Source organism: Leptonychotes weddellii, chromosome 4 (assembly GCF_054177405.1).
Source record: "Leptonychotes weddellii isolate Sample4059 chromosome 4, ASM5417740v2, whole genome shotgun sequence".
NCBI lineage: Eukaryota > Metazoa > Chordata > Mammalia > Carnivora > Phocidae > Leptonychotes > Leptonychotes weddellii.
The window spans coordinates 166585893-166599877 of NC_138372.1; the positions used below are offsets into that span (position 1 = coordinate 166585893).

At 48.5% G+C, this 13985-nt stretch overlaps 1 protein-coding gene across 1 annotated transcript in view; it reads right to left on the minus strand.

Annotated features, from left to right (window-relative positions):
• FAM135B (family with sequence similarity 135 member B) overlaps nt 1-13985 on the minus strand; it is a 163405-nt gene that overhangs the window by 79954 nt on the left and 69466 nt on the right. The window contains exons 3-4 of the mRNA XM_081817146.1: nt 4593-4732; nt 3641-3648 (exon numbers count right to left, since the gene is read on the minus strand). Of these exons, the coding sequence (XP_081673272.1) occupies nt 3641-3648; nt 4593-4732 (148 nt within the window). The remainder of the gene's footprint in view (nt 1-3640; nt 3649-4592; nt 4733-13985) is intronic.

The window sequence follows — 13985 nt, forward strand, 5'->3', positions numbered from 1 at the left end:
GGCCCTTCTTTTCACTACATCTGTGTCTTTGGGGTAAATACCCAGAAGTGCAATTGCTGTACTGTATGTTGACTAATATAATAAAAAAACAATCTCCATTTCAAATAAAGCAGATACATATCAGTATTAAGAAAGCAATGAGCTCGGGCGCCTGGGTGGCTCAGTTGGTTAAGCGACTGCCTTCGGCTCAGGTCATGATCCTGGAGTCACAGGATCGAGTCCCGTATCAGGCTCCCTGCTCGGCAGGGAGTCTGCTTCTCCCTCTGACCCTCCCCCCTCTCATGTACTCGCTCTCTCTCATTCTCTCTCAAATAAATAAATAAAATCTTTAAAAAAAAAAAAAGAAAGCAATGAGCTCAACCTAATGTTGGAGATCTTACACTGAGCTTCACTCCCTAGTAAGTTATTACCACAGAAGGATCACTACATGGAAGACTTAATAAAGGGCCACATATGAACCCTGGGTTTGGTTATTAATGTACTGAATTATGTTTTTATTGTAATTCTTTCTTCTTTACTCTTCTATGCTTAAGGGATCTGCTCATATAAATGACTGCAGGATAAATAAAGCTGACAAACACACACACACACACACACACACACACACACACGAATCTGCATTTTGAACAAGTATGCCAGGGTTCTGTGGTGTGGATACAACAAAGAATCACATTTTGAGAAATACTTTCCTTTTTTAAGCCTATAAAAATGCAACCTTGTTGATAAAGACTTTTTGATGTAATCTACTCCTCTTCCTCCTCAGGGCACTAAGCATCTTGCTGTTAAGAACTGCCGTCTTTTCCGAGGCTGCTGGGAAGCTCAGTGCTAAATGTGTCGGCTGCCATTGGCAACATCCAACACCGTGTTTGTGCATTTTGGTCTATGACATTCATCCCAGGCTTCCAGGCTTTTCCGCCCCCTTTTTGTGTTTTGACTGTACTCTGGCTAACTCTATTGTTGTTGTTTTTTCCTTTTACTATTCTATGCATTTTGTCAGCCTTCCCAAATCCTCTGATTGATTACACAGAGTGTATGTAAATAAAACAGTCATCCTACTTTCACACTCACTCTTCGCAACCATCATGAGAACAGCCCATCTTATACCTTGAGCTGCGATGGCTTCATGGTCATGTCTTGCTGACCCATGCCCTCAGAGTGCGGACACAATCCTCATGTCTGCATTTCCCGTAGCATGTGCACCAGTATGCTTGACATGTAGCCATCATGTAAGGGTCTGTTGTTCACAATGACGGGCTGTGTGCACGCGGGAACATGAACTCTGGCCAAGTGGCTATAGGCAGTGTTTTGGTTGTCAAACACAGACAGATATGCACGGAAAAAGAGCTAATGCGTCCATTCTCGATATACAATGTTTATAAACATATCTAACTAACTTTAATTGTCACTGACTTGGGTATAATGATTAACTGTAGCATTGTTTGCTGCTGTCTGGATTACCCCAGCACTGCAGCAAATTATTGGCTTGTAGAGATGAGTGACTAGGTAGAGGGAGGAAGCAATATGTATTGTCACAAGGACTCCCTGTTCAACCTCGAAACCGAGGCTTGTTACAACCTCACATGAGCTGAACTTGGGTGTTGGGAAAGGGCTACAGACTGCTGGGGCGGGAGCACGTGGTAAATTCAGATGAAAGATGACCAAGACACCTGAGCAATGTCCAAACCCAGCCTCCTAACACAGCTGCTGCCCGGAAGAGCTCTGAGATCAACATGCCAAAGGATGATGGTCCATGAGAGGTAAACTGATGTTCTCTTGCCATAATCTGGATAGCCAAGTGTGAGCGCACAGCCTAATTTGGAATTCCTTAACACTCAAAATAACCTCAGCGCTCTCTTCCTAAACTGGGCCCAAGAAGGAAGCAGATGATAAGCACTCAAAATGAAGAATGTGTGCAGTTCAGGAAAGGGATGATTCACAAGAGTGTGGGGAGGGTTTATGGAAAGCCACAGATGCCATGCATCAGGGCTGGTCACCGCAGGACGTCCAGGCCACCCTGGACCAGGAAACAAAGGCCGAGGGAACGGTTATCAGAACTGGAGAGAAAGCTACATGGAGTGAGCCCCCTGACCTGAGCTGAGACCGTGGCTAAATGTTTAACAAGTGGCTCTCAGAAGGAAAATTAAAAACTCTGATTTGCAGCATTGCCGATTTCTCTGGTGCAAATATTTCCACCACAACTGATTTCCAGCTACCCATGTGACACTGCTGAATGGGGAGGTGGAAAGAGACGTGTCCCTCTGGCTCTCACAAGCCAGGCCCCGGCACACTGGACAAGTAGCCCTCCCCGACCCAGCATGGAAGAAGCCTGGGGAGTGAATAGTCTGGCTCCACTCTCCTCCTTTCCTCCAATCACCGCTAGGCCTCTCACAAGCTGAACCCAAACAGAAACCAGAAGGTAAGGATACTACTGAGCAATGTCTGCAATCAGCAACGGGGTCCAAAGCAGGTGGGGAAGGTAGAGAGGGGGGCGATGCGCCAGCCATCCGGAGACAGCGGGCACAGCTCAGAGCAGCTGTTTGGGTCTCTTCGATTTCAATTACAGATAAAGTGTTCATGGTCACTGTGATGGCCCAAGGAAGACGGGGCTCAGGGCAACTGGAGGCTAACAGGGCACACTGGGGATATTCATTTCTGTTTGGAAAGAAAGGGGTTACAAAGCCCCTGAAAGGAGGGATTCCAAATTCAGTTGGCTCATTCGCCAACTGAGTCATCTGCTCACCCTAGCTGGGGGTCTCCGACGGCGTTTACTATGGCAGACACTGGTGTTAAAGACAGACAGGGGAGACTCCAGCCCTGAGAAGCTCACAGACTGGGTGGGGGTGAGGGGCAAAATCTAAGATAAACATCATGCCCTTCCACCTTTCTGACCAAATCAATGGCTCCCTATCACCCAAGAATAATCTCCGCCTTCCCTCCCGGGGCTCACAACACAAGTCTGGCCCCACCCACCTCTCCAGCTTCACTTCCTGCTCCTTCCCTCCACTCACTGTGCAAGTCACCTTGGCTTTATCGCTTTTGCTGGGACACATCAACCTCATTCCCACCTCAGGGCCTTTGTCCTTGCTATGCCCTCCCCCACGATGCCGTCTCCCTGAGCTCCTGGCATGCCTGGCTCCTTGGCATTGGGGTCTCAGCTCAATGTTGACTTCTCAGGGAGGCCTCCCCTGCCTGTCCCTTGTCCTCCAGGCAATAAGCTCCATCTGGTGAAAAGGTTGTGTAGGAGCTGAGCTCTGGGCATTCGTGAAGCAGCCGAGGTCTTGCCGAGTGGGCCTGCCATGCGTTCTCTTCCATGGCGGGTCCAGGTAGCCTCACAGGACCTCCAACAGGGGTACCAGCTCCCACTCTTGTGCCCTTGTGGGTGCATCTTATAGACAAGTAAGCTGAGCATTAGCAGTGCAAGGCTCAGGGGTGGGATGTACAGGATTTATTTATTTGGCTTCACTGTAATGTACTGATCTAATGGTAAAATATAAGCCCCAAGACACCAGGGATATTTTCTTGTTCTATCTTTAGCCCATAGTAGGCGCTAGTCAGTACTCTATAAATCTCTGATGGATGGACGGATTGATGAACGAAGAATGAGTTCTTCACCTCCAGCCACACAGTGGAACCTGGTTACCACCTAGACTGTGAAAGACATGGACGGAAAGCCATGAGGCATGAGAAGGGGAAGAAGTCACCTGGCCAGCAGGAGCTGTTCCACACACCACTCAGGGAATGGGAGTGGGGGACATGCTTCTACTCTGACTTTCCTAAAATGGGAATACACTTCCACATCATTGAAGGTATTCTAGCAGGAAATGAGCAGCCGGGCTGTGGCAATGGGGATCGGAGGTGGGACTGGGCAAGTGGGAGCAAGGGCTTAGACTTCAGGTATTCCTTTGAAATGTGTTCATCTGAGGAAAAGAGAATTTTTGATCAAGTTTCCCACAAATGGAATGAGATCCCCAAGGTTTATGGGCTTTTCCTCATGCATGGGGTGCCATTTCTATTTCTCTTCATCTGAAGGACTCTTAGTTCGTGCGTCTCAAAGCCAGGTCCTTGGTGGAACCATCGATGGCCCCCACAGAGCTCATCTCTCCATCCTTGGGGTCCTTTGTTTATTTGTAAATGCAGCCAGCATCATGCATGTCACCCACCAGGGTGGTGCTTTCTATACCTGTGTTCCTACTGAATTCCCAATCCCTCGAGGGTAGAGTTCCTACCACCTTCTGCAGCTTTGTCCCCCATCCAAGGGCCCAACACAGAGCCCTGCACAAAGCAAATACCCATTAGGTGTCTGCTGACTGACTGCTTGATGGAGCCCCAGAACTGATGAGCAAACAGGCACATGAAGAAGGAATAAAAGCATCAGTCAGGTAGCTAATGGAAACTGCTCGGAACATGGCAGGAGGAAGCAAATGAATGAAAGAATAAGTACAAAAAAGAATAAATAAGTAAGTGCGTGGGTTCTCTAAAGTCATGAATCCCTGCTGGGCTTTAGAGCAAATCTCTGGCTTCTCCTTCACTTACCATTTACCCAGCAACAGATACAAAAGTACCTGTGGCTGGTAGCAGATTGCATAACTTACCCTTTCTCCATCTAAGAGCAAATGAGCCCGGAAGATGACGGCGTCATTTATGGGGACCTCTTCGTTCCTGTATAAGATCTGAAAGACCCGGCTGTGCACGGCGTTCTCATGGGCGCAGGCTGAGTGCAGGTTGCTGCTGTCTGCAAAACAAGAACCAGGAGGAGCCCATGAATTCCAGGCCTGCCCTGTCCCTGCAGCCTCCTCTGCTGTCAGTCCAGCTCAAGGAAGGTCACGGCCCCCAAATGCACTGTGGTGTCCAAAGATTAAAACCATAGAAGAATGGCATCCCATCCTATAAAGACTGCTGTTGAGGGAACGGGGCTGGCATCTTGGGAGAACCTTATGGATCCCTTACACACCACATGATCTGACCTTGTCATGTAGTGCTCCTCGGCTAGAAATTGGTGTCTGCTAAATTGCTCAACTGCTCACATGTGCCCTCCTCTGTGAGCCCTTCCGTAATCCTCCTCTCCTGATATCAGGAGGGAAGAGAACAGAGAAATAAGGACAGAAACTTCTTTTCCTTCTCCAAGGACTTCTTAGTGCCCATAGAATCTCTCTCCTGAAAATGTCATTCACATAACATGTATGATGCGGAAAACACTCTGTCTTGAGTTTTAGATTAAGTGAATTCTAATGGCGTTAGACATCAAGTTTTCAAAGGAACTTGTTCGACTCAGTGTCTTCCAAAGCATTCTAAATACACCCTAATCCCTAAACTTTGTCTGCAAGTTGAGTTCAACTTCAGGAAGACACATCTATCTGATGATGACGAGAGACTTGACTGCATCCGCTGACCAGAGTTATGGAAAGCAAACAGGTGAATTTCTCAGAACCACTTAACACATGAACTGCACCCTAAGGAAAATATAAAAACATTCTCAAATAAATAAGGCTGATATTTCTCTAATATAAGGCAATGATTACCTATTCATAAAATGACCAGCCATGTGGTACTTTACAGCTTCCAATATGCTTTCATGTATGTTACTTTTCCTTAATCTTTCCAGGAAATTGCTAAGGAAGATTTTACTACAGATGAAGAGAGCACAGCTCAAAGGAAAAGAGGCAGGAGTCTTGGTATTTGTTATGTGATGAGGCATCGTGTGGCTTCATCATCACATCTATCTATTTAACAACCAAGAAGTCTCAGGTGATTGACTAAAATGCATCCATCTCCTAGCAAAATGTAGGTCCTCTATAAATCACTACAGAAAGAATGAAATAGCATGTTTGCAAAGAAAGCCCAGAAAATAACAGGAAAAAACCAGTGCAACCAGCAAAGAAAAACAGCTCAAGTGCAGTGTGCATTGTCCTCAGATAGCTTGAAGAATCCCAGGGAAACAGGAAGAAAGGGTCACTCTCGGCGCCCAATGCAGAGTGACGTGCAAGCCAACACCTGCCTTGTAGCTTCAGCAGACGGAAGAAAAACATGTAAAATCCCAGGTGATTACCAAGACTGCTCAGATGTGCCTGCTCTAATTTGCACTTTGTCATGAAGGAAACAGAATTGCCAGGCTAATGCAGACCTATTTAGATCCGCTGGATTCAAAGTGATGTGGCCTTTAAATAGAAGTGATCCTTGTGTGCAAATGCCTCTCTGTTTTTATTTGCTGCACCAGCCCTCTCTCTATCACTGTCAAGGCCTAGTTGATCTATCAGCCAGCCCAACACCGTGGCAGAGGATGGATGGGGTAAAGACTCTGAAGGTCAGAGCAGCACTGAGCCATCTAGTACCAGGAGGGACAACCAGCAAAACAGTTCAATCACCGGCCTTTTTGGGCAAGTGACATCACCCCTTATAACCAAAGCTTTCCACGTGAAAAATGGGCATATCCACCCTGACCTCCTGAGATCTGTATAGACATAAGGAGCATAAAATAAATCAAGATCCTAAGACCAGGCACATACTGGGTGTGCAATATGCAGTAGGATGACTCTAATTATGCTTAGAAAAAAGTCTGAGAGTTTTCTGTTGAATACAGTTCCACTGGCCACATTTTTTTTTAAGATTTTTAAAATTTATTTGAGAGAGAGAAAGAGCATGCATGTGAGCAGGGGGAGGGTCAGAGAAAGAGAGAGAATTTCGAGTGGACTCCCCACTGACCACAGAGACTGACCTGGGGTTTGATCTCATGACCCCAAGATCATGACCTGAGCTAACATCAAGAGTCAGACGCTTAACCAACTGAGCCACCCAGGCATTGCCCACTGGCCACATTTCTATGGCAGATTAAACTCCTCTGACTTTGAGAAGATTGACAAACTAGACCATAGGACTCAATGATATTTACAGATCACCAAATCCCAAAATGCCCCCATTAGGCCCAGGATGAAGCATTTCTTATGCCCTATGGGACTTCCTGTGTCATTTTCTTATCACTATTAAGTAGGGCATAAAACAGGTGTCTTCTTACAAGGGAAGGCTCGCTGATCACGGCCACCATCTGGGACTGTGGGCATCACTGAGACAGTGCCTGTCTCCTTCGTTCCCACTGGGGTTCTTGCCTCAACAATGACAATGCACACTCTGATACCTTGCCCATTATCTTGGCTCCCTCTTCCTGACATTCTGCAGGAAATGTGACTTTCTTCTCCTTGGCAAGGCCTCTTCCTGGAATTTCTGGTACCAGCTCTCCAGCTCATTTTATGGAGCCCTCCTTGGCAAAGAGAAGGCACTTATTCCAGCTCACCCTCCTTGTATGCACCAGGCACTGGGCACCCAGAGTTGGGGAATGTGCATGCTCTCTCCACCCTTAAAGACCTTGGGGATATTCGGGATGCTGCCCTTACTTAGCTGTGGGGTAAAGAGCCACATCTCTCTTTAGAATGCTTTTACTTGTTTGGTAACCGGATTTCTACTCAAGTGGTCCAAGGAGAAGGTGTAGACTAGAGTCTCCCCAAAAATCTGTCTGCTTCCATGTGTGCCAGGGTTGTACCATGCATAAGTATCTGAAAGGACAGCTGGAACTTTAAGGGCAAACGAAGTAGTGGAAAGAAGGTAGGAGAAGGAAGAAAAAGGAATGGAAAAGAAAAGGAGAGGCGAGGAGCAGGGGAAAGAGAATAGGGCAGAGGCAGAGGGACTCCTCCATGGCTCCCACCAATCAAGAAGTGAGTTTCAAACAGCTTAATCTGGAATTTCAGGCCAGAAGGCAAGAGTAAAAAAAATTTTTAGGTTCTGCTGAGTTCCCTCCCCCTGCCCCCCACCCCGCCCACAAATGAGTGATATCAACAACCTGCGTATGTACGTTATCTCTAAATGTCTACAACCTGGAGGATGACCTTCCCTCCGTGGGGAGACCCCACCAGCCCCAGGGGCCTCTGTGAGTGTAGATCACAGAGTGTAGGTGCTGTTCATCTGACATGGACCCTCTGCCCCAGAGTACAAGCCTGCAGTACTCTCGTGGGCATTTACTTGTGGAATGAATCCCACTCCAATTCCAAGAACATGGCCTTGGCTCTGCTTGCACATAGGAGCTCCCCGGATGATCAGGTTTGTACTCAACAGTCAAAACTCTGGGAGACTCCTTCCAACCCTCCAGGTCTGGAGACAGCTGGGTGAGATGTGGACTCTTGACCAAAGAAGATGCTGAGAAGCGATCACTGAATTTCTTCAAATGGAGCCCATATTCCGATGTGAGAATCCTCCAACATGTCCGAGCTCATAGAAGTGGAAAAGCCAAGTTAGATTAAGAGCAACTCAAGGTCAGGACCTTGGCTTTCTTATCATTTAACACGGGACTTCCTTTCTCGCTCTCTCGCTCTTTCTCTCTCTCGCTTGCTCTCTCTTGCTCGGTCTCTAATAAATAAATAAAATCTTTTAAAAAGGGGTGGGAGGGCGCCTGGGTGGCTCCGTAGGTTAAGCATCTACCTTTGGTTCAGGTCATGATCCCAGGGTGCACTGTTTCTCTAGAGAATGACCAGAGTGACTTCCCATATCACTTAAGTGTTTTCTGGCTGGTAGGACCAGGGAACACTAATTGCCAAGCTTAGAGAGGTATGACATGCCCTTCTGTGATTCCACCAAAGCTGCTAGTTTCCTTGGAAACCCTGTCACAAGAGTATAAGAGTACAAGTAAAACAAGTAAAACACAGGGAAGTATAACCCCTGGGAGCACACAGCCAAGGCACTGATGAGTCTTTCTGGAGTTTGGAAGTGGGGAGACCCACTGGACTGGGACAGACTTTCCCCAACCAAAGAGGTGTAAACATACTGAATGGATAAGGCACTACCCTTTCCCAGAAATAAAGGTAGCTTGAGGAAAGCTGGACCCGAGGATGACGACTCTGGATGTTCACAGTGGCCCAAGGATTCATGAGTAGAAGGGTTGGTTTGGTCATATTACGAGCTGGAAAGTTCTGTGGATCCATCTAACTTGGCACAAAGGTTGTGTTCTGAATAGCAATGGCTGAACATGTAAATGTCACCTAAAAAGTGATCATTGGAAGTTCTGAGGCAGGGGGCCCCCAAGCCCTATGCAGACGCCTGGACCAGCAAGGAGCTCACCATTGAGGCTACAAACTTCTTGGCACTCTAAAGAACCCGCTTCAACAGAACACCCGTATCCCATGAGAAGCCCCGGTAGCAAGAGACCGATCAGACCCAGTTCCTTCCTAGCCTGGCTTTCAAAACAGGATCTCACTTCGTGTAAGCCTGGAACTCCTCAGCCAATGTGAGATGAGGGAAGCATTTCTGCTAACAGAACATTCAGATACAAAAGCACTTCTGTGAAATGTCTGAAGAGATGTGAATGTACTTGGACCTTCAATTTTTGAAGCACATCATATTGGTGACAATAAAAGGCTATATTTTAGTTGTCATTTGTGTTGCCATTTGAAAAAATACAAACATTTTCCTTGCTTTTACTTAAAATATGGGATGCCCATGGAATATTAATGTGTTGCTTTAATGAACAAGGATATGAGTTTCTGCCTTACCCATAATCCCAGATTAGTATGTTTTTGTGTTTTTTGCTATAAAACATGTTCACGTATTCATTAAATTCTTATTAATCACCTGCTATGTGTCAGGTCTTATGCAAGACAGTGGAATTCAGAAATGGACAATCAGAGTTCCTTTTGGGGTGTATCCATCTTGCACATCTGTCCGTGGAGCAGGGAATGGGTAATCCCTTTGTTGTTCATTTCCACAGACATCTCCTTGTCTGAATGCATTTCTCATCTCTCCAGATACACTGCATTATTTGCAACATCTTATATGGCCTATTCAACCAATTTGAACTGAGGTGGCGAGTTACGTACAACCAACTGGGTTTGAGCACAGACGTTGGTATTTATTAACTACATGGCTTGGAAACATCGCTTCTCTGTAGGGTATAATAAATACCAAAATTGTTCACCCATTGTGAATTGCTCCATAGACGCTGGCCTGGGATTGGTTTGAGTTCTAGCTACTTTATATCCCTTATCTCACTTGACCTTAGATATGAGTCTTCATTTTACTCACAAGGAAGCTCAGGATCACAACAGTTAAGTTACATCCTCAGCACCAAATATAGTAGATGGTACATCGGGGACTCCGAATCTTGTTGCATTCTTTCGTCCTAAGTTTGTCTATTCACTCATGTGTTATTTAACTAAACAACCACACAGGCAATATGGTGTACATAACACCAGTCGCTGGTGATGGTACAACAATGACAAGGGATATTCTCCAACATTTAGTCCAACGTTTCCCAAGTTCGTTCTCTCCTCGCTGGACTTGCTACTCCACCACTTCTGTTTTGCAGAAGAGGTGATGTCCTGGAATAATGGAACAGTGGGCTGTGCATACTCTAGTCACTCGGATATTCACGGAATCCATCCATGATGTCATTACTAATGAGTGTAGGGTGAAGGGGGTTGGTGCTCAGAAGTTTCTGAATGCCAGCAATAGTTCCAACACCCAGGATATCGGACTCCTAGCCTCCTCCGCATGAAGAATCAAGTTACGCAGCAGATACCATGGCCTGGCAGAAATTCATGTTTATAGAAACTAAACCAATGAATGCAGAAAAAAACACCACTTAACCTACTGAAAACGAACAAGGGCTGCCGCTGCAATTCAGCAGTGAGCCTTCTCCCATCTACACTGAGCAGCCTTAATTACTTAATTATAACCATGGCGACCTACCTATTAGAGGGAGCCCGGTAAGGACAGCACTTGATAATACTCTGCTAGCCAATAACATGCACGGCTATGTAATCTCAAAAGTAAAAGGCCAGCATGTCGCCTCTAATATACTCCAGTGGCCCACCCGGCCTCCTGCAGTTCTGTCCTAACCACCCAGCCAACCCAGGTGCTTCCACGTGCACGTCAATGGCAGGGTCCAGTATACAACCTCCTGCTTTTGTAAGAACAAGAAATGGATCTGAGTGAAACGCCATGCGTTTGCCCGGGGCTCTGGCATTTGTCCACTGTGCTCCTGTGAACAAGGAACTTACCCGGGTGTGAGCCTCAGTTTCCTCCCCTGTGAACTGGGGATGAGAGAGAACTCCCGTTCTAGGGCTGGAGGGGTTGAACAAGATGACCTGTGGGAGCACCGGGCACATGGGGGTGGCACGTCACAGGTGCAGCTCCGTGGACAGCAGAGTGTCGCCGATGTGACTGTAAACAGGACCCACAACAGAATTCCACCAGCTACTAGTGAAACTGTCAGGGGAAGTGCGAGGGGAATCCTCAAGTGTCCCTCAGCTCTGGGGAGAGAGCGGGCTTGGACCAGAGCAGGGGATATTGCTTGCAAGGATGGAGGAGCATGGAGAATCTCCCTGCTTTCTAGCTGGGAGATTTCGGGTGAATTTTAACTCCCCCAGCCTCAGTTCGGAGGAAAAATAACAATAACTATGGCTCTTTTTTGCTTGGCCACCTCGCTTCCCCCTTGATCCCACGGGATGTCTCCTTCTGCACCTCCCGCCTCTCTGCATTGTAGACCCCCATCAGGGTCTTGGACCCACATCTGTTCTCCTTTATGGGCTCTTGTCTCTCCCCAGGGGACCTGAGCCACTTCCAACACTATATCCCACTCTCTCCCGCGTGGGTGCGCACCATCCCTCCGCCCTGCACCATTATTGCTTTGATGTCCAATACACACCCTAAACTTACATGCCCAAGACAGAACCTCTGCTCTCGTTTCCCAAACGTGCTTCTCCCCAGTCTCTTACTCACAGTAGGACAATGCTTCTCCCTCACCCCCTTAGCCAATCATCTGCGAATCCTGCACATTCACATTCAAAACGTGGTTCTGATTAACCCTTTCTCTGTCGTTTTAGGATTTTCTCTCAATATTGAGCATGCTTCTACTATTACCACGCTTGAGTCTGTTAATGTAAAATATAAACCGGGCATCATCACCCCTCATGGCACTCAGAATAAAATCTAAATTCACTGGTCCTAAATGATTGGTGTGGATGCTGCAGTCAAGGCGAGGGCTGAGCACAGCCGCTGCTTCGGGCAGTGTCCCGGCCGGGCAAACATTTACAGAATGCACGGCTGCCCAAAGCTCCAAGTGACCCAATCCCTGAGAATCTGGCAGTGGCGTTTAATAAACATTTGTGGAAGTGTGCTGAACCTCAGCTTGAGCAGCTAGCTCCCGAGGCTGGCTCTGTTTCCTGCTATGTCCTCACGATGGCCCGGCACCCACACCGATCCATGCCCCCCTGCGAACAGCAGGCGCTAAGTACGGCTGAAAGGGACAACAGGGGGTTTTCTGAGAAGGGTATAAGGCCCTGTCTTCTCATCCTGAAACCCTTTCTGTTAGTAAGTCATTAAGAGACAGCAAATGGGCGACAAAGAGCCCTGTTTATGTGATTCAGACTTTTCTGAGCCATCTGCCTCGGCCATATGCTTCCCAAGGAGAACGAAGAAGAACCACAATTGCAGCTAATCGAATATTTGCGGGAGCAGCAGCAACCACGCCCAGGCCCAGTCGTGGTCCCTGGTATGTTGCAAGGAGCACAGAGCCATTCCCCAGCCCACGGTGACCTCGGCCGTCACGGGAAGCCACAGGACGTAGGAGGCAGTGTGCTTTGCTACCACAACAGCAGGCCCCCCACCCCGCCCCGCCCGCCCAGCGTCAGTGCTGAGCAGCTGAGAGCAGGTGGTCACGCCGCCTTCTCCTTCCACAGAGACGGAAGGTCCCTCAGAGGGAGGGCCAGCCCCACTGCCCAGGGCTGAGCCAGGACTGACCAGTCCAGAAAGATTAGCAGCCCCAGCCCCCTCCTGCCTCCAAGGACTGTCCCCAACCCTGCCCCTCCCCAAGCCATGAATGAGCGGAGCTCTCTTCAGTCACAGGACATTCTCACCTGGACCCTGTCCTCCTCTGCCTCACTTTTCCCCTACTGGATTCCTCCATCCTGCTCAGTAGGGCATGCACCTGGGCCGTACCTGTAGCTGGGAGAGGGGGCAGGATATTCCGAGTAGGTTAGCGCAGGGGCCCACCAATTAGAACCCACGCCAGCAAGAGTGATGAGCGGGATCCTGCAGGCCATCTGGTGGGCCAGGCATACCTCCTTGATCTATGGATTGTAGGGAATGGGAGGATCTGGGGGAGGGGCCAGGCCAACGAGCCAATGGGGTGGGGCGCTTGGGAAGTTTAGGGCAGGGGCTACTATGATAACTGCATACTGGCAGAGTACCGCCCCAGGTTCAAACGAACAAGGCACCTTTACTGCACGTGCAGGTCAGCCCAGCCCTCCTTGCTGAGACCTGCTCCTGCAGCCAGGGCTGTGTTCTCAGCCTACATCCTTCATCCCTCACTTCTTCCCTCTGAACCCCAGGGCGGCCCAGAGTGGCCTGAGCTGGTCCTCCAGGACACAGATGCGCCTGCACATTCCCCTTCCCTCCAACAGCTCCTTCTCCTGCCGTGGGACATCTGTGCCAAACGCCACAGAAGCGCAGTCTGTCCGTGTGTGAACTTGGGGATTACTCCAGGGCCAGCGCTCCCCTCTCCAACTCAGACCTCCTCCATCTCTCCTCAGGCTCTCCTGCTGGCCTGCCTGCCGTAGTCCCAGCTCAACCGGTGATCTGGATCCCGATGGGTCACCCTGACTCAGACCTGGCCCCAGCCGAGCCTGGTAATTGACCTTCAACTCCACATGCAGCAAGTGCAGGACAGATGGGTTCCTACCCCACACCCTGACCAAGTTCTGGGATCCTTCTCCATCTGCACTTCTGTACTTGCCCCCACCAGCTCCTGCCCACAATCGGACCAGTCTCGGGCATAGCTGGGCCATACAGAACAGCCCCCCCCCCGCTTATTTGGCACCAACACTTCAGGGAATAGGAGCCGAGGGCCTGATGCAGGAGCTGATCCCTTTCCATCTTTCTGACCTATTTCAAACGCTCTTGCTGTGAGCAAGCTTTCTCTGACTGCCACAGCTTAGAGTGAATGTCCT